Source organism: Dysidea avara, chromosome 13 (genome assembly GCF_963678975.1).
Source record: "Dysidea avara chromosome 13, odDysAvar1.4, whole genome shotgun sequence".
Classification (NCBI taxonomy): Eukaryota; Metazoa; Porifera; class Demospongiae; order Dictyoceratida; family Dysideidae; genus Dysidea; species Dysidea avara.
Window position 1 is genome coordinate 15663946 of NC_089284.1, and position 18196 is coordinate 15682141.

Here is an 18196-nt window from a genome sequence, read left to right on the forward strand (position 1 = left end):
TAATTGTCAAACTTTACACAATAAGAAGTTCACATAATTAATTTTACATTCTGTAAAGTATGTTGTATAAATTTCTGACAAGTAGCCCTAAACATCAACAAGTAAAATACCTTGTACTAGCTTTAATAATACCCACAAAAGGGTCTACAACATGACCAATATTGGTACCAGTTATACATGCTGAGGTGGGGAACACAAAATGTAAATATCATGCACAATAGTCAGGTACTTGTTTTGCAAAATGGAAACAAACTCACACACAATGCTGGCAATGTTTGAAACATAACAGACAAGGTAGCTAACATGTATGTCATGCATACGCTTCATGTTGCATTACCAAATACCATACAACTTAAAGGGACACACTTTTGTACAGATCTATTGTTGTCTAATAATTTTATAATAATGAAATGATAGAATCAATTGCATAAGCTTTATTGTTGCAGGTTGCTAATTAAGCCATCATTAAGCCTACAATTCACAACTGACCAGCTATAGCAGTAAATATGAACAAACAACTGATATAGTCAGTCCAATAACTATACCACAGTTAGCAGGTGAAAACAATACACAGTAGAGTCCTATTAAAGATTGTGAAGGCTTTGAAGCATAATTTGACCGTGATTGCTTCTCAACATAACTCTCTGACAGATAGTTAAAAACTGTTGAATGGAAAAGGTGTGGATCACAATGAAACACATTAAATGATATACCAACCTTCATTTACATTGAAATCCCCTTTCACTGAAGTACAGAACAACTGTAACTTTAATCTTTTGCCAATTCTTCAACTTCTTCACTAGATCAGAGGCACAAAATACATCACGACATTAACACACAATGGCAAGACTATGTGCTGCTGTGTAAGGAATAGGACCTGCCGACTATTTTGGCCAAAAAGTGAATGTTAAACACACAGATAGAACACACACAGGCAAACCCCCAACAAATATAAACATGTGGTTTAAACTGTGCAAACCCTACATATAACAAGAATAGGATCATATACAGGCATTGTCTATAACTACTAGTAGAGTGGCTAAGTGAAAAAATTGTTCGCTTTTTGATAAAAGCACCAAACTATTTGCTTAATTCATACTATTTCATATTAGATATGGTGCCATTAAAATTACCAATCATATCACGCTCAAAGAACCTGAAATCAATAGAAAATGTATTGGGGAAGCCATAAAGTGCTCTGAGGTAGCTCAACAGTGAATATACTGAAACTTTGCATCTGCATACACAAGCAAGGGATGGTCACATCCAAAAGCTGATCAAAGGATGTGCCCATCCAGGTAATTAGCTTGCCATGTTAAGAAGCATGGAGGGCCACAGTATATGAAGCCATATATATCCAATACATTATTTCTATTGGATCGTACCTGTACTTTTTAACATTGAAATATTGGCTTCATTGAAAGTGTTTAAAAACATGTTATTTTACCACATTTTGACAGATTGTCTGATTACACCTGTAAACTTGAGATACATTCATGCTAATTAAGAAAAATGAAGACTTTGAATGCACTTATATGGTTTCCTGACCGGCTAGAAATGGCTAGTTTAAAAGTTTCAGAACATGCCCTAAAGCAATGATTTTGATGTGGCACCATATCTCAAATGATTTAGTATAGAAAATTTGGTGCTTTGATGATCGCAAAGTGAACAATTTCATCAAAATTTGTTGCTTAGCCATTCTACTATACCAATTATCAGGTACTTATCCACTTGATGTACAACCAAGCAGTTTTAAACATCATATCCCCACTACCATACAATGAATATTATTGTACTATATAGCATAACACTTGTCACTGATGGGCCACACTTCCCTAGTAATGAATGTGGCCGGGACAATTTTATTTTAAATGGCATGTATCAGAAGTAGATCACTACTAGAGTGTCTGATAACATGACAGTTATCACTTACATTTCAGTTTAAAAAATTTTTTTGAATCATAATCATACAGTACATCATTGGGGTCAGGCTAACATTACAGTTAACTTTCACAACAAGCCACTTGGAAATTAGTAAACCATGACGCCTCAAAAGTATCGGCGTACAGTTTAGAAAATACATAAATTAATGCTAGTGTGCAAATATAATTTTTCACTTTTTCTTGCATACAATCTAAGTACATCTTCTATCACAACCTAATGGCACTTATGGAAGTAACAGTTTTTAGCTTCTCCTTACCACACACACTACTGTACAGGCCTGTTCATTATCAGTTTGGATAGTGTGTAGTTGACAGGCTTCTTTCTATGTACACTTCCAGGCTGTTATTGATGAAACGTACACCTCATAAAATCATTTTATAATCTTGTAAGCCACTCAGCTCAAATATTGCTGTTATTGTATGCAGAGGGAATATTTCTGGATCCCATGCAGGCTGTGTGGCTCCTTAAGGACTTGTCTAAGAATACAAGTGATCTGGAAATAAGTCACAACCTGGTGTGGGATTTTTTCAAAGTGGTCCCTCAAGCACAAGATACTCCAATTAGTATATTAGGCATTGTATGGCCTAGAAATCCAATCATAAGAGTAGACCACAAATTAGCATTCCACTTCTAGTCATATTCACAATCTGGTAGGAATGTAGATGTGTCTAATGTAGATGTGTCTATGTTTCTACACTGATGGTCATAATAACCACCAGTGATAAAACACTGTCCTGGGATAGGAGTATACAATGGTAATCATAGTGGTAAAACATGTCGCACCATTGCATTCTAATAAATACATATTTACAGAACAATTTAATTATTTATTTTAACAAAACAGGGTAAAATTGTGTACAACTGTTCTTAGTTACAGTTTAATACAAACAGTATAATGAATAATAGTATCCTTAGATATTTAACGGTGTCCAATAGGTAAGGTTTTTAATTAGTAAAATTTATTCACACTATAAACTGTCTAAGTAGTGTAGCCTGTTTAGGATTGTTTTCCAGATCGAGTTCTTCCACAACACATTTTGAATTTACTAGAATGAACATTTACATGTGATGTCACAACATCATGATTTTTTTTAATATGCATCTCAAACATCACAATGCTCAGGAACAATCACAATTAATCCCAGAATCTTCCAGCCCTAGTCAGTGTTTACTCTAGGATTTCTCCTTCGGAGGGGAATCAGGAATTCAGGGGGTGACCAGGTGAAAGTCTGTTATATAGTTGTCCAAGTTCACAACTATACAAAGCAGTTGAAATAGTTGCCAATCTGGTTAGGCATTTAAGGCTCATGAGTGTTGATTTTTGTGAATCCAGTGGTAGAGCTTGATGCATGAGTGCACGGTAGTGATAATATAATGATGTAGATGTCTTCCAAGAAATAATTTAAAACTTTTGGTGTTTGAAATTAAATACTAGGGCATTCTCATGGTTATGGCAAAACAAGACTTTAATACAGGCTTTCTGATATTATATCTGGGGGTAGTTGAGATGGCTGTACATGCCATTTCGAAAGTAGAGATTTTACAAAATTATATACACTTTTTGAGATGGAATTTAAGGACAATGTTGAGAGTTAAGCATGCGTTTTTTCAATACTTGGGCTCTCAGATATTGAATAGCCATCACTATAATATATACTGAGAGCACTTTAAGGTTTGTTTGCAATTTTAACCTGGAAATTTTTACATATTAACCACTCTCAGATTGAATCTCAGAGCATTTTTGATAAGTTTAGTATGTCATTGCTAAACCTAAGTATAGTGTAGTAGACACTCACAATTTTAGGGGGTGAGTCTGAGATTTTAAGGGGGGGAAAGTTCCCCCCTAACAGCCCTAGAATAAACACTGGCCCTAGTTCATGATGCAATACATCTATAAGATTAGAGAGTGGCTGAAAAGTCAATGGTTCCAGTTAATCTTTTTTCAATTGATAACAATTGCTGCTGGCAATGAAATTTTGAGTTAGTTTGCTGAGAATATCCCTTAGAAAACCTCTCATGTAACATCCCAGGTACTGATGTAACAAAAGTTGTAGCATGTAGGGATGAACATTATTGAAAGCAGAAATGTTTGGCAGTGATGTTGTACATACATAGCTACTAAGTCGAACTGACGTCATCTTAACAACAGAGACTTGCATGTTGTATACGTGATCCATATTTTTGTGCATCCCCAATAACTAATTCTGTTATAGTTTGACCATATAATGTAGATAGACATGCAATATTTATAGTAAGAAGTTTAACTGGTTTGTCACCAACAGTCAGGGTGGCCAAGCGGTCTAAGGTGCCAGACTCGAGATCTCGTCCACTAATGTGGGCATGGGTTTGAATCCCATTCCTGACAAGATTTTTTTTCCTTAAAATTTGACTTCTGGAGTTTTTCCAGCAATGTGATTGGCAATCTGCCAAAGTGTAGCTACTCTTATAGCAAAGTTTAGTGAGACATGTATCAACAGTCAGGGTGACCGAGTGGTCTAAGATGCCAGACTCAAGATCTGGTCCACTGATGTGGGCATGGGTTCGAATTCCATTCCTGACAAAAAAATTTTCTTCTTTCAGCACTGCACATTTTGTTTTTCCAGCAATGTGATTGGCAATCTACCAAAGTGTGGCCACTCTTATAGCAAAGTTTAGTAGGACATTTATCAACAGTCAGGGTGGCCGAGCGGTCTAAGGCGCCAGACTCAAGATCTGGTCCACTGAAGTGGGCATGGGTTCGAATCCCATTCCTGACTTTTCCTTTTTTATTCGTAGAATGTGACTTTTGAATGTTGGAGTTTTTCCAGCGATGTGATTTAGCAGTGTAGCCACTCTTATAGCAAAGTTTAGTGGAACATTTAGTAACAGTCAGGGTGGCAAAGCGGTCTAAGGTGCCAGACTTAAGATCTGGTCCATTGATGTGGGCATGGGTTTGGATCCCATTCCTGACAATAGTTTTTTCTTTTTTTCTTCTTTGTTTTATGTAGATCATTGCTTTTACTTTAATGTGTCTCATACCAGCACTCACTCAGCACTGTGCTGAAGCAATGTAATTAGCAGTCTGCTAAAGTGTAAAGTTTAGTACAAGGTCTATCAACAGTCAGGGTGGCCGAGCGGTCTAAGGTGCCAGACTCAAGATCTGGTCCACTAATGTGGCATGGGTTTGAATTACATTCCTGACTGTATACAATTTCTTTTTGTCATAAACTTTTGTGTAGCACTTGTGCATGTCACCAAACGCTATCTTCAAGCAGTAAAGAATGTCCATGTCCACTCTTCCACATATGTATGTACCAACACTTTAGAATTTTAATGAACTTGTTTTGTGGATAATGAAAATGCATTCTATATGCCCCCTGCTTATACGATGTCACATTATAATACAACTGCTGGACTTTTCCACGCATTCATTCTCACATTTTGTAAGGAGTAATTTCAACTTGAAATTGCAGTTGGTATAGCTATACATGAACCTATTTAGTACATAATGTAGTCACTCATATGTGTATACCGTGTGATACAAAATTTTGGTTGGAGAAAATTTTGGCAATTTAACTCCAGATAGAATTTGGCAGATAATATTTTAGCAAGTCCTTAAATTGTGTCATACTGCAATCCCTCTATTTAGTTTGCAAATGATTGGACAAGAATTTTTTGGTAAATTTACTGATATTTTCTCCCACCAAAATTTTGTATCAATTTGGAAATTTTGTACTATAGCATGATTCACCATAACCACTTGCAATTCAAATTTTGATAAAGTGATTTATTAGTGTTTAACTTACATACATGCAACAGGTATTACACATTGCTTGATCACTGTAGAAAGCACAAGGTGCAGTATATATACATAATCAGGAATGAGGTTCTAATGCATCTTTATGTTATTTGACTACATCTTGAATCTGGTGTCTTGGACTGTTCAGCCATCCTGACTGTTAATAAAATATTGACCTATTTTTGCTTTAAAGATGGCTCAACTTGCAACGTTTCCTGGACACATTGTTTGAACAACTCTAATATTGGAATTTTATCAGACGAAACAAACTTCTCATGTAGCAGCAGATCTGAAAATTAGAATTTTGCTTGGATGGAAGTTACTCATTAGAGAGCTAAATACGCTCAGCATTATAAGCATCTATCTAAGGGGTTAGGGGAAATTAATGCAACCTTTCTGTATTTGATACTGCATGGTATAGTTTTAATGATATGAATGTAGGAACAATTGAAAAAGATGAATTTTTTGTCAGGAATGGGATTATTTTAAAAAAGATCAACACAATATGACAGTTATGGTTTCAACTGTAAGAATTGATTTTTTTTTGTTAAGAAGGTGATTCTAACCTATGCCCACATTAGTGATGTATATGAACAAAAAAGTAAAGAAGGAAAAAAAAAACTTGTCAGGAATGGGATTCGAACCCATGCCCACATTGGTGAACCAGATCTTAAGTCTGGCGCCTTAGACCGCTCGGCCACCCTGACTGCTGGTAACTTGTGGTCAAAATTTGTTCATATATGTACATGCAAGTAGAAAAATCTATTATGCTTGTATTATCATCCTATAAGAGATGTATCACAACCACACAATGCCCAGTATGCTAGAGAGTAAAATGTCTGCTATTATCAACTGCTATCTTTTGTCCCCTGAAAAGCTGCAACTAAACATTCCACAAGAAATTGCTGAAAAAGTCACAAACAAGGATCAGATGGAACCATATGTATTTAGAGAAGCACAGGTTTGTTACAAGTTTTTGTAAACTGTACATGTTCATCTTGCCACAGGTAACTGTGTTTAGAGATCTATTCAGTTATTGGGGCCCATTAAGAATTTGCTGCTAGCCATGACCCAGAAAAATTACCATTTAAAAAGCTATAAGAAGAAACTAAAGAACAACGAGAGAGCTTGTTGAGAAGAGAAGCAGCATATGAACAGTACCTCACATCAAAGAGGCAAGCCACTCCAAGGTAAATTACTACATAAACAACATTGAAAATTTTTTATGTACTGTATATACCTCCAAATTTGGTGCACAGGTTTGAAACTGAGGATGAGAAACGTAAGAGACTAAAAGAAATAATGTTTAGACTGTCAGAGCCCAGTCCATTGTATGAAACAGTTTGAGTACAAGAGGCTGCCAATCCTGATTGCATTAAAGTGTTCTCCCCAAGTTCACCCAAGGCTGCGTATCACACAGAAAGACATATAGAACAGACAAGTTCAAAAGAAACCCTAACTCCTCAGCGACCTCAAACTAGCATGGCTAGGAGCACTAGTAAAATAGTTGAAATAGCACAAGCAAGACCAACTGCTTCACTAACTCAGTAGACCAGGAAAGAGACAGGCATTTCTATCTGTCCCTACAAGCACAGGATTGAAGAATTTTTCACAAACAGGTGTAATTTTTTTTCCTTCCCATTAATTTCACTTAACTTATTATTATAAGTTATTAGTTATCTAAAGGCTGTTAGCTATAGGTTTGAGCCAATTATGCCAGCTGCATCATATATAATTTAGTAGTTGAGTTTGATGACATTCTGAAGGATGTTCAAGTGGAAATGCAGTGGTGTAGCAGCAAGGCAATTCCCAAAAGCAATGTACTTAAAAGTACTTATTATTATTCCAAAGCTGGTGGGAGTAGAGCACAGTAGGTAACTTCACCACACATCTTCAGGAAGTCTAGCTTCAGTAATCAATTACCTATAGCAGTCAAGGCTGTTAGAACAATCACACATTTGAATTTGGGTCTGTTGTGCTATCAATGAAATCCATTTTTAATTCCCTGGACCACTTGCAACACTGCAACTTTACACTCCCAAACAACTACGGTTGCATGGTCCTGCCTTACTTCTTTTGAGGAAGAGAAGCCTTCAGCTGGATGGAGTGGTTGCTATAAAAGAGAGCTAATGACGTGAAGAGAAGTAAATATGTATACATGTGATTGAACACGAAATGGTGTTAGGCATGGAATGTGTATTGGATTAAACAGACTGGAAAGAAGGTGGAGTTAGGGAGGATGCACTGTAGAAGAATAATTTTTGTATTGATAATATTTACAGGGAAGTACAGTGAAATGTGTCTTGGTGGCCATGGCTACCTGTACTTAGAAAGGCAAAAGGGCCCATTTGAAGTGAGAAGTTTATACACTAATCATGCACATTATTTTCTCTAAAACTGGTAGATCAAACAAGAAAAGCAAGACAAGTATATACACTCAATCAAGACACAGCCAAGTGTTCAAATATTTATGAACTCACACAATTGCAACAACTGATCAAGATTTATATATAGCTTGGGGACATGCATGTACAGCTATATACAGCTGACAGCAAACATGCAACCTTCAGACTGAAACAAGTGTCAGTAAAACCAACTGGCAACTGCTAAGAAGAAAATTGGATAAATCACTGCAGATTGAGCCACTATAGTTATGTGATTACTATAGCTACATGCCATGCTAGCATGTATAACAAGTATAGCTGTCCACTTTATTTCATAGTATGTCATAACAGCAATCTGTTTAAATCACATGCTATCACATGCATATGATCGGCATGTGTAAAACATGTGTGTATAGATCTGTTTAAGGTACACAATGTATGCTCCATCATAAGTTTTGAGTAATATGCTGTAATCCTGGTGTATGTTATGTGATTCTACACAGAGATCATGCTTGTACTTGTCAGAAGATGAGTGACTACCTTCATTTGGTTAATCATCACAGACATGTTCTTCCTTCTAGTTTGACTAAACTTCTAATGGATTCACACACATGCAGTATGCATTGTCAGTCTGGGGTCCATCATTGTCAGTTGCTGTATTTACAACTTCAAAACCATGTAGTACGAACTCTCCACAGGGTGACATTTCTGTAGCTGATCTCTCTACAGGGTGACTTGTTTCTAGCTGTACTCTCGATAGGGTGACTGAACTTTGCACATTCTTGGTAGTTGTCTCAAACTCAGAAGTATGCAAGACACCATAATATAAAACCATCTGCCTCAGGAATTAAAGGAACCAATGTCTTACACTATCTTTTATGATGCCACTAATAATTATTTTTGTACATATTTAATTGTCATGTGTATGTGTACATTGTGTGTGTGTTTTACTGTGTTTGTGTCCCTCCATGAGGAAGAGCAGCTCTGCCGATCATTGAGAAGCAAAATCATCAATCAATCCATAAATCAATCAATTGATCACATGTGCCTAACGTGTGCATATGTTATAAGTGTACAATGTTAATTTATACTGATTTTGGACATTGTTTGATCTTTGATAACTGGCAAGTATTCAAGAGTCTCAAATTCAAGCAGAGGTTCCTTTCAAAGTCCATAATTTTGTCATAATACTGGTGCCAGTCACTTATAGATGCATAATATAATGGTTTCAGATAGTCGTGTAGCTTAGCCTTATAGTATCTCCAAATCTTTTTTCTCCCTGTGATAAACTGTTAACTACAATGTGGTGGGGGCTATATCACGTGATTGTATTCTAAATTAATGTGTTATGTTCTCCAGTCATCCAGTGCTGTAGCCATGACCTTTCAAAATCATTCTTGGCTGGTTGGTTTTCTAGCAACAAACAATAGCATAGGTGTGAAGATCTCCAATTTGCCAGCCTTCACCAATGACTCTGCAGCATTACATAATAATGTATGGACCTTCTTAGATCCAGCTGGAGCAATATGTAATAATTCTAAGGCACTGATCATAGCATGAGTGGTGAAACGTCCGAGTGAGCTCATCCTAAAATTGCGCAGAGATGAACCATCCAAAACTTTGTACCTGGGGAAGAGTACACAAATAATGAATTGGTTATTATTATTACAAGCGTACAACTATACCAAGGTATTTCAGATATTTCCACAAGGTCTCTACACTCCACAATATCAAATCCTACATTTTTCATATGTTGAAGGTTTGCTGTGATTGTTTCCAACTCGGGAAGACTGTCACCTTCCTGTTAAGTGTATATATGTGAGTGCCAACATTGTTCACTTACCTCCACTCCTTCTTTCACTTGCTTGTGCTCAAGGTTATTGGGATCATACTTGTCTGTCATGGCCCACTCGTATACACCAAACACTCCACCTGGCTTTAGAACCCTCAGTGCCTCCCCGTATACCTTCTCTCTACTATAGGAGTGGCATGTGGCCTCAATGGCATAGACTACATCAAAACTGTTATCATCATATGGAGCTTCATTAAAATCACCCTGACAATAATATCATATTGCTTTACACATATGTAATTCCATATATAGGGCTATGTCACCTTATCATACTTGATCAGGTGTTGCAAGTTTGCCTCTGCAGTTAGTTTTGTTGCTTTCTTGATTTGGTACTCGTTAAAGTTTAATCCAATTATTTCAGCTCCACTGTGGCGAGCTATGTTTCTTGCAGGACCACCAATACCACAACCCATGTCCTACAAATATGAGATCGTTTAATGTATGCACAAAATTAATGTACTGCTGCTGTAAAGTATATGTTCTATTAGAGCTACAGCCACACCGCCATGTACATGCAGACCTCTAAGCAGACAGGACGACACACATCGTGACACGCACATACCAGCACTTTCATTCCAGCCTTCAAGTCTAGTTTTTCTGATAAGTAATACTCGTGATCCACCAGGCACTGCTGAAACGACCTCCTGTTGTAGACTGGACAGAAATGAAACGAGTCCCCCCAGCCATACTGGTAGAAATCCGTCACCAAGTCATAATACGTGCTCGTCATTTCTTTAGCTGATTCTCTCCTGCACTCGACCTTTTCTACACTGCTCTTTTCACCAGTGAAGAAATTTGAATAGCCGTCGACTTTCGTGGAGACCTCCTCAGGTTGAACATCTTTAAAAATTTCCACTGTATCATTAGGCCTAGAGCTGACTTCTCTATTGCTCGCCATTTAGTAGCTAAAATATAGTGACCCTCTAGCAAACAATAGCGATTTGATCTCACGCCATTTGGTAGCTAATAGTGATCTTTAAACCATCACGCCACCAATTACGTAATTAATATCCGAAGATATACAGACACCATCCATTACAACGTCGTGAGAAAAAATAGAGCACAATATTAAATTATATTGCAAATACACGTCACCAGAGAGTATACAGCATTAAAAAATGGACATAAACAACAAATAAAACTGTTTAACTTATTGTGCAAAGAAGCTAAAGTAATGTACATGTTGTGTGCTTTTTCTTTGTTCGTTGTTTTACTGGCTTTATTTGAAATGATTCACCTCCTGTAGAATTAGCACCAGTGTTAGCACTACTGCTAGAGTTGCTACTCTGATGATGATTGGATCCATTAGCAGTACCATTGAACATACCTACAGTAACAAAAATGATGTTTGTGAAAAGTAAGCACAATTTCTTTGGCATCAATTCATCATACCTCCAAAGGCAGCCGTAAACTGGCTAGTACATTTCTTGAAATTACTGCTGTCTTAATATACAATGTTATACTTACTGTAAAACGAGTTGTTTTGATAAAGTACAAACACTGTGTTATTTAGGTCTATGCCTAGGGAAGATGTAACTACCATAGCTGTAGCTTTCCAGGTCCCTACAAGCAAGTGAGAGGCATTCGCACAGAGAACGCGGTGATTGTAACAGTTGGTCAGACACACAGGAAGACAAGGACAGCGGTATTTATCAAATGGTACTGGTTTTTTAATTAGAGAAATAAAATCTCACTATTCAAATGTCCTGATACACAATCAATGACTACTCTATTAGAGAGATTGAAGTTACCTTATACTACAGTATACAGTGAAACCCGTGTATGAACACCTAGGTACTGACCTGGATAGAAGTGCCTGGTGATGAAGTAAAGTGTAGCTGTGAAACCTTACCATAGTTGACATCACAGTTACAATGCATGCAATATTGGAGACCAAACAAGCTATGCTGTCATCCTTGTGAAATGTAAGTGGACAACTGTTGGTTGTCAGCTTTTGCAGTTTGCTGCTAACATGGAACAGACTGCACTATGTCCATGCCAACCCTGGTTTTTACTTCAACTGTGTTTGTTTTTAAACATGGTCACTATGGAAACTTCATCAATACATCATACAAGGACTAGCTAATAGTATGAACTCTTTGATCATAGCATAGTATAATTACATAGCAATCAATGTCACTTAATGACCACTATATTCTGGTTACTTATTCGCTCTACAAATAAACCAGCACATCCCTAAGCTTAAGGGAACAATATTCTACATGGAAATATCTATAGCATGTACTCAGAATGTACAGTGGGACTCCAATACCTACTCCACTCCTCCAAAGTGTGCAAGCCCCAACACGAGCACAGATTAATAGACCTAACTGCAGCAGCAAGAAAAGATGACACCACACAAAATGGTGGTTTCAAACAGGCTAGTTTTTCAACCAGATGTAAGAGGAGTTGCTGTATTTGGTGGATTACAGATCGGCAGATTATGGATCACGTGATGAACATATCCCACTACTCATTGGAGATGTTTATAAGTATTGAGTCAGTGTTGTAATAAATGACAAAGCACTGCACACTTTAGGTACATTCATTGCTAAAATGCCTACACATCATTTCAGATTTACAGATTTAGCTATGGCCGTTTAGCTACATGATATCATTACAAGACTTTGCAGACTCATTTGTAGATTAAGTCTACTACCCTTGATCAAAGTGAGAGTCGGTAAAGTATTACAGCCAGCCCATGCCACTGCAGCTGTAATCCTACGATGACGGATTGGTAGGAACTGGCAAGGGTAGGGGCACAAACAGGCTAAGTTGTTTTAGCTAGGTGGGTGGGAAGAACAGATTCTCTTGTTAGTTGCTCTATCTTCAGCTCTAGTAAAAACAATGATTATTTATAACACAAGATTATAAAATTTAGCTTCTTTTCTCGTGGGAGGAGAGTGTTCCCTGACTATCAGATCGCTGATTCCTGTTCAGAAACCGAATCTTCGCTTCAATAAAGAACATCAATAGCTAATTAGCATGCCAAGTTAACTTACTGTGTTAAGTCGATAAAATCCACAGACTCCTCAAACACCTGCCTAGCCATGACTAACAATGTACACGTGCTACAATTTTAATAAAGCACCAGATAGTGGACTATATACTAAGACCGTAAATCCATAAATCTGGAATGGTGTGTGGGAATTTTAGTGATGAAGTGAGTGTGTCTAAAGTGTGCAGCATTCTGTCATTATTATTAAAATAACTACGTATATATCAAATATATACAACACTGACATAATCTCAAATGAGTAGAGGGATATGCTCATCATGTGATCTGTCGATCTGTAATCCATCGATCTGCGATCCGTCATATACAGCAACCCTATGTAAGAGTGCTATTAGGGCCATCTTTTTTAACTGTTAAAATTTACACAATAAGAAGGTTCACATAATTTATGGATAGAGTATAAATTTCTGACAAAGAAATTTTGACTTATTTCTTTTCTCCTAAACATCAACAAGTAAAATACCCTGTACTAGCTTTAATATGACATGCCCACAAATGGATCTGCAACATGGCCAATATTAGTACCAGTTAAACAGAAATATCATGCACAAGAGTCAAGACAAGTCCAGGGACTTGTTTTGCAAAATGGAAATGAACTAACACACAGTAGATAACATAGCAGCCAAAATAATAAGCTAACACATATGCTTCATGTTGTATTATCAAATTATGCCAAACAACTTTGTTAACCCTTCGAGGACCAAAGCCCAATATATTGGGCACAAGTACATGGGCCGGTATAAGCTGTTATAACTACTTATCAGTACACAGTAGAAAGAATTTGCTAACACCACAATACTCACCGTGGAATTCCTGACAAAATCACACCAAGTATCACTTTGTTTGAAGAAAATCTCCACTGCTAGGCCACCAAGAAAAAGTAACCCTTCCATTATTGTCCGCCATTACTCTACACTTGCTACTTTGATCGGCCATATCTCGATAATACTTTGTCCTAGCGCATCAAACTAAACACCATTAGACTTAGCACGTGATGACGATTCAATTTGTATACAAAAGATCATGTGACTACCTCATCAATTCGCGATAAAGAAATAACGAAGCGGACATTCATTGGAAATGACATCGCCCGTTCATCACTTCATATCACAAGTACTATTTTGTGTAGAACAAAACTGTTTTGATATTATTGTTGTGAATGAAATTACTATTAAGTCAATGCCAAACAATAATCCATCTTCGTTTTACAGAAGACCACTGCCTTCCTTATAACACAAAGTTACGCATTCCTCCATAGTTGAAAATTAATTCGGTCCTCGAAGGGTTTATTAATTAAGGGACACAATTTTGTACAGATCTATTGTTATCTACTAATTTTACAATGATATTGCACGATAGAATAACTATTACCAAGAATTCATAATGTATATACTGAGGAGAGTGTCCTACTCTTACATATTCCTGTAGAAGAGCGTATCATGAAGTTATGACGTAGCACTTCTGAGTTTGCCTGTTTTTCTTTGTATAATTAATGATGTCATTAGTTGAACATGGTATCGATTGAACGCGTGCCTAACAACATCGCTAGCAACCAAATTAACTTCAGTTCTGAGCATTTCTCACTGAACTACAATCGTTCCTTCATGGGTTAAGACCGCTTCGTAGGTGTTTCTTACTAGGCCATTCGCGAATACGACTATCCTGAGTGTTATGAGTGTGAAACGGTGCTAACAGTTCTTGTACTTTTATGGCTTCATATACATCGCAAACCACAGCATCTTGTCGTTACATCACACCTTCATGATATGCCCTTCTACAGGGGTACGACACTCTCCTAATTATATATATTATGAACTCTTGTTATTACTACTATATATGCTTTGTTGTTGCAAGTTGCTAAGCCTACAATTCACACCCCTTAAAAACTGGCAATGCATACAGCCATGGCAGTAAATATTCATGAACAAACAACTGATATAGTCAGTCCAATAACTACCACAGTTAGCAGGTGAACACAACACACAATAGAGTACCTATTGAAGATTGTGAAGGCTTTGAGGTATAATTTGACCGTGATTGCTTCTCAATATAACTCTCAGATAGATAGTTAAAAACTGTCGAATGGAAAGGTGTGGATGACAATGAGATATATTAAATGATACACCAACCTTCGTTTACATTGAAATCCTCCTTCACTGAAGTACGGAACAACCGTAGTTTTAATCTTCTTGCCAATTCCTCAACTTCATCACTAGCAACACAACATTAACACACAATGGCAAGATATACAAAATTAATATGTCCCTGTGCAAAGTGTATCACACGATTAGGACCTGCCTAATGCAGCCAGCCAGTTTGGCCAAAAGGTGAACAAGTTTTTACACATTAAACACACAGATTGAACACACACAGGCAAACCCAACAAATATAAACATGTGGTTTAAACTATGTAAACCCTACACATCAAATAATAAATACCAATTATCAGGTACTTATCCACTTGATGTACACCAAAAAAAAAAAGCAGTTTTAAAAGTGAATATTATTATACAATATAGAATCACTGTGTAATACTTGTCACTGATGAGCCACACTTCCCAAGTGATGAATGCGGGATAATTTTATTCTAAAGGACCTGTATGGGAAGTGGATCACTACTAGGTAAGAACTGAGTATTCAGTTTTAAATATTTTGAATGATGATCATACATCATCTTTGGGGTCAGGTTACAGGTAACTTTCACAGCACAACAAGCCATTTGAAATTAGTAAACCACACGATGGCTTAAAGGTATCAGCTAACACTATTACTAACTATTGGTATCAGTGTATGGGGAAAAAAACATAAATACTAACGTGCAAATATAAATTTTTACTTTTTTGTGCATATAGTCCAAGTAGCTCTTCTATCACAACCTAATGGGCTCACTTATGGGCTAACAGTTTTAGCTTCTCCTTAAACTACCACACACACTACAATGCCTACCCTTTAGAACTGTTCAGTATCAGCTTGGTGTCTCTGGAAATGGCACAGGACTTAGCTGATTAAATTGGATAGTGTGTAGTTGATGGGCTTCTTTCTATGTACACTTCCAGACTGTTATTAGTGAAATGTACACCTCATAAAATCATTTATAATCTTGTGAGCCACTCAGCCCAAATATTGCTGTTATTATATGCAGAGGGAATATTTCTGGATCTCAGACTGTGTGGCTTCTTAAGAACTTGACTGCAAGTGATCTGGGCACAACCTGGTAGAGGATTTTTAATAGGAGCTCAGTGGCCCCTCAAGCACAAGATACTCCAGCTAGCTATAGGCGTGGTAGGGTATACAAAAATATTTAGTGCATATATAGAAACTGATTTGTTAAATATCCAGTCACAAGGGTAGACCATAAATTAGCATTCCACTTCTAGTCATATTCACAATCTGGCACATATTGTAGGAATGTAGATGTGTTAATGTTTCTATACTGATGGTTTGAAGTACATCATAACCACCAGTGATAAAACACTGCCCTGGGATAGGAGCAATGGTAAACATAATCATAAAACATGTTGCACCACTACACTCTATATGAAGATCCTCCGGCAGTAAATAATCCTACAGGTTGGACAGAACTATGGTACTCTACATGAAGTTTTCTCATACAGTAGAACTCCTGTAAAGACAGACTAATATTATTGTCCTTTGTAAAGAGGCGCCATTAGATTTGGGAACAAGGTTGTAAAGAGGCTGTCTACAATTTCAGGGGTATCCTTTAAGAGAGGTTCCACTGTATGGATATTGGGTACATATGTCAACAAAAACATTTAGCTATACATAAGTCTAGCTCACCTAGTAACAACAGACTCGTCAATAAGGTCCACTTTATTTTGTACTATTGTCATCACAACGTCGCTTACTTCAGCTTCAACCTATAGTAAAATTACTGTAACTCAAACACGACAACTTTTCTGACTACAAACCTTTTCTTTCCATCTCTCTATAGCTTCAAACGAATCTCGATCAACAGTTGAGAAGGCTAGCACGCACACTTGTGCTCCTACAGAGTAATCACCAGTGAAGAACACAAACTACGTGGTAATGTGATAAAGTCAAATGCTACAAGCAGGAAAGATAGGTGTTAAGTGATGACTTAACAACCACAGCATATTTGTTGACAGCAACTTGGTACAGCCACTCTAAATCCTCTACACTATTCACAGTTCCAAACCTTATACTGAAACATTCTTTGAGTTCTTTGCAAGATGCAATATCATAAGCACACGAGACTGATTACTTGCATAATTAAGTAGCTAAAGCATACAATATTAGTAAACTAGGTTACCTCTATAGTAGGCCTTTGTGATAGCGTCAAACTCTTCTTGCCCTGCAGTATCCCATAACATCAACCGGATGTCCTCGCCTTTAACCCTAAAAACACCAAACACAAAACAGTGGTGAAAAGCTAACCCCTCATAATGCAATGAATCATATCTAACAAGGATAGCACATTAAACTTAGCAGACGTTTATGGTGCAAGGAGATTTAAACACAAAAACGTTGGGAACAGAAATACCATACATGTATTATATACACTAGATCAGGTAACACACAACCAGGAATTGTACAGTGGTGATAGCTCTGTTCTGTACTAGCTCAGTCATGAATTTCTTGTACTATCACGACGGCATGTTTAGTGATGTATGTAGTGCAAAACAAATACAAGTTTTTACAAAAGTAACAGCACTTAGTTGCATGTGTGAATAAAAGCTACACTATAATTGCAAGTAAGGATTAATTCACTATTATGGTTTATATTAACACATTAAAGCTTTGTTGTGAACAACACAAATGCAAGTGAGAAAGGGGAGACGGTGTACCAATTCACGCCAAACTCACTGTATTTGGCGCTCTAGGAAGTCCACTCCAATCGTTTTCTTATAGTCTGAAGTGAAGACGCCTTTACAAAATCTCTGAATCATACTGCTCTTTCCAACCGCCCCATTTCCAACTACGACGACCTTAATTGCAGTTTCGATCTCTTCAACCATTTTCTGTGCGGTGAAGAATAGCCTGTAGCTGAGGATAGCAAGCAAACTCTTATCGTCGCAACAAATCTTCTTGTTTTGTTGTTGATAAGGACCGCCCTCGATACGATTAAATAATAAAATCACGTGCATGTATGCACGTGCATTAATTGCTTGCCTAGAAATTCCCTCCACTCGCTCCTCGCTGATGTCTTTTGCATAAATTCGATAGCCGTTGCTCTACAGCAA

At 37.1% G+C, this 18196-nt stretch overlaps 2 protein-coding genes, 1 long non-coding RNA gene and 4 other non-coding genes across 7 annotated transcripts; 4 read left to right on the plus strand and 3 right to left on the minus strand.

The window, feature by feature from the left end:
* The first annotated feature begins 4225 nt into the window (after positions 1-4225).
* Positions 4226-4309, plus strand: Trnas-cga (transfer RNA serine (anticodon CGA)). The gene has a single exon. It is a non-coding gene; the product is annotated as a tRNA-Ser (tRNA).
* Positions 4310-4420: 111 nt separating this feature from the next.
* On the plus strand, positions 4421-4504 carry Trnal-caa (transfer RNA leucine (anticodon CAA)). The gene has a single exon. It is a non-coding gene; the product is annotated as a tRNA-Leu (tRNA).
* Positions 4505-4616: 112 nt separating this feature from the next.
* On the plus strand, positions 4617-4700 carry Trnal-caa (transfer RNA leucine (anticodon CAA)). Its single transcript has one exon. It is a non-coding gene; the product is annotated as a tRNA-Leu (tRNA).
* A 1645-nt stretch (positions 4701-6345) lies between these two features.
* Trnal-uaa (transfer RNA leucine (anticodon UAA)) lies at positions 6346-6429 on the minus strand. Its single transcript has one exon. It is a non-coding gene; the product is annotated as a tRNA-Leu (tRNA).
* A 170-nt stretch (positions 6430-6599) lies between these two features.
* On the plus strand, positions 6600-7021 carry LOC136242104 (uncharacterized). Its single transcript, XR_010694477.1, has 3 exons — positions 6600-6683; positions 6730-6912; positions 6982-7021. It is a non-coding gene; the product is annotated as an uncharacterized lncRNA (long non-coding RNA).
* A 2352-nt stretch (positions 7022-9373) lies between these two features.
* LOC136242056 (uncharacterized) lies at positions 9374-10961 on the minus strand. Its single transcript, XM_066033431.1, has 5 exons — positions 10521-10961; positions 10222-10374; positions 9950-10162; positions 9792-9907; positions 9374-9732 (listed from the first exon to the last, which is right to left on the minus strand). Exons 1-5 carry the CDS (start codon positions 10854-10856, stop codon positions 9498-9500), a joined length of 1053 nt encoding a protein of 350 aa, XP_065889503.1. The 5' UTR covers positions 10857-10961; the 3' UTR covers positions 9374-9497.
* A 40-nt stretch (positions 10962-11001) lies between these two features.
* LOC136242057 (ras-related protein Rab-23-like) lies at positions 11002-18093 on the minus strand. Its single transcript, XM_066033432.1, has 7 exons — positions 17820-18093; positions 17266-17351; positions 16904-16980; positions 16773-16852; positions 15104-15186; positions 14969-15049; positions 11002-11285 (listed from the first exon to the last, which is right to left on the minus strand). The coding sequence occupies exons 1-7, from the start codon at positions 17969-17971 to the stop codon at positions 11125-11127; spliced, it is 720 nt and encodes a 239-aa protein (XP_065889504.1). The 5' UTR covers positions 17972-18093; the 3' UTR covers positions 11002-11124.
* Positions 18094-18196: the final 103 nt, after the last annotated feature.

Bases quoted from the DNA above. Each gene is read 5' to 3' on its own strand.
- LOC136242056 (XM_066033431.1), bottom strand. From the start codon at position 10,856: ATGGCGAGCAATAGAGAAGTCAGCTCTAGGCCTAATGATACAGTGGAA. The intron at 10,375-10,520 runs GTATGTGCGTGT...TCATATTTGTAG, and splicing joins AGGCTGGAATGAAAGTGCTG to GACATGGGTTGTGGTATTGG. The intron at 9,908-9,949 runs GTAAGTGAACAA...TACACTTAACAG, and splicing joins AAGTGAAAGAAGGAGTGGAG to GAAGGTGACAGTCTTCCCGA.
- LOC136242057 (XM_066033432.1), bottom strand. From the start codon at position 17,971: ATGGTTGAAGAGATCGAAACTGCAATTAAGGTCGTCGTAGTTGGAAAT. The intron at 16,981-17,265 runs GTAACCTAGTTT...ATTACTCTGTAG, and splicing joins CACAAAGGCCTACTATAGAG to GAGCACAAGTGTGCGTGCTA. The intron at 15,050-15,103 runs GTTGGTGTATCA...TCCATTCGACAG, and splicing joins GGATTTCAATGTAAACGAAG to TTTTTAACTATCTATCTGAG.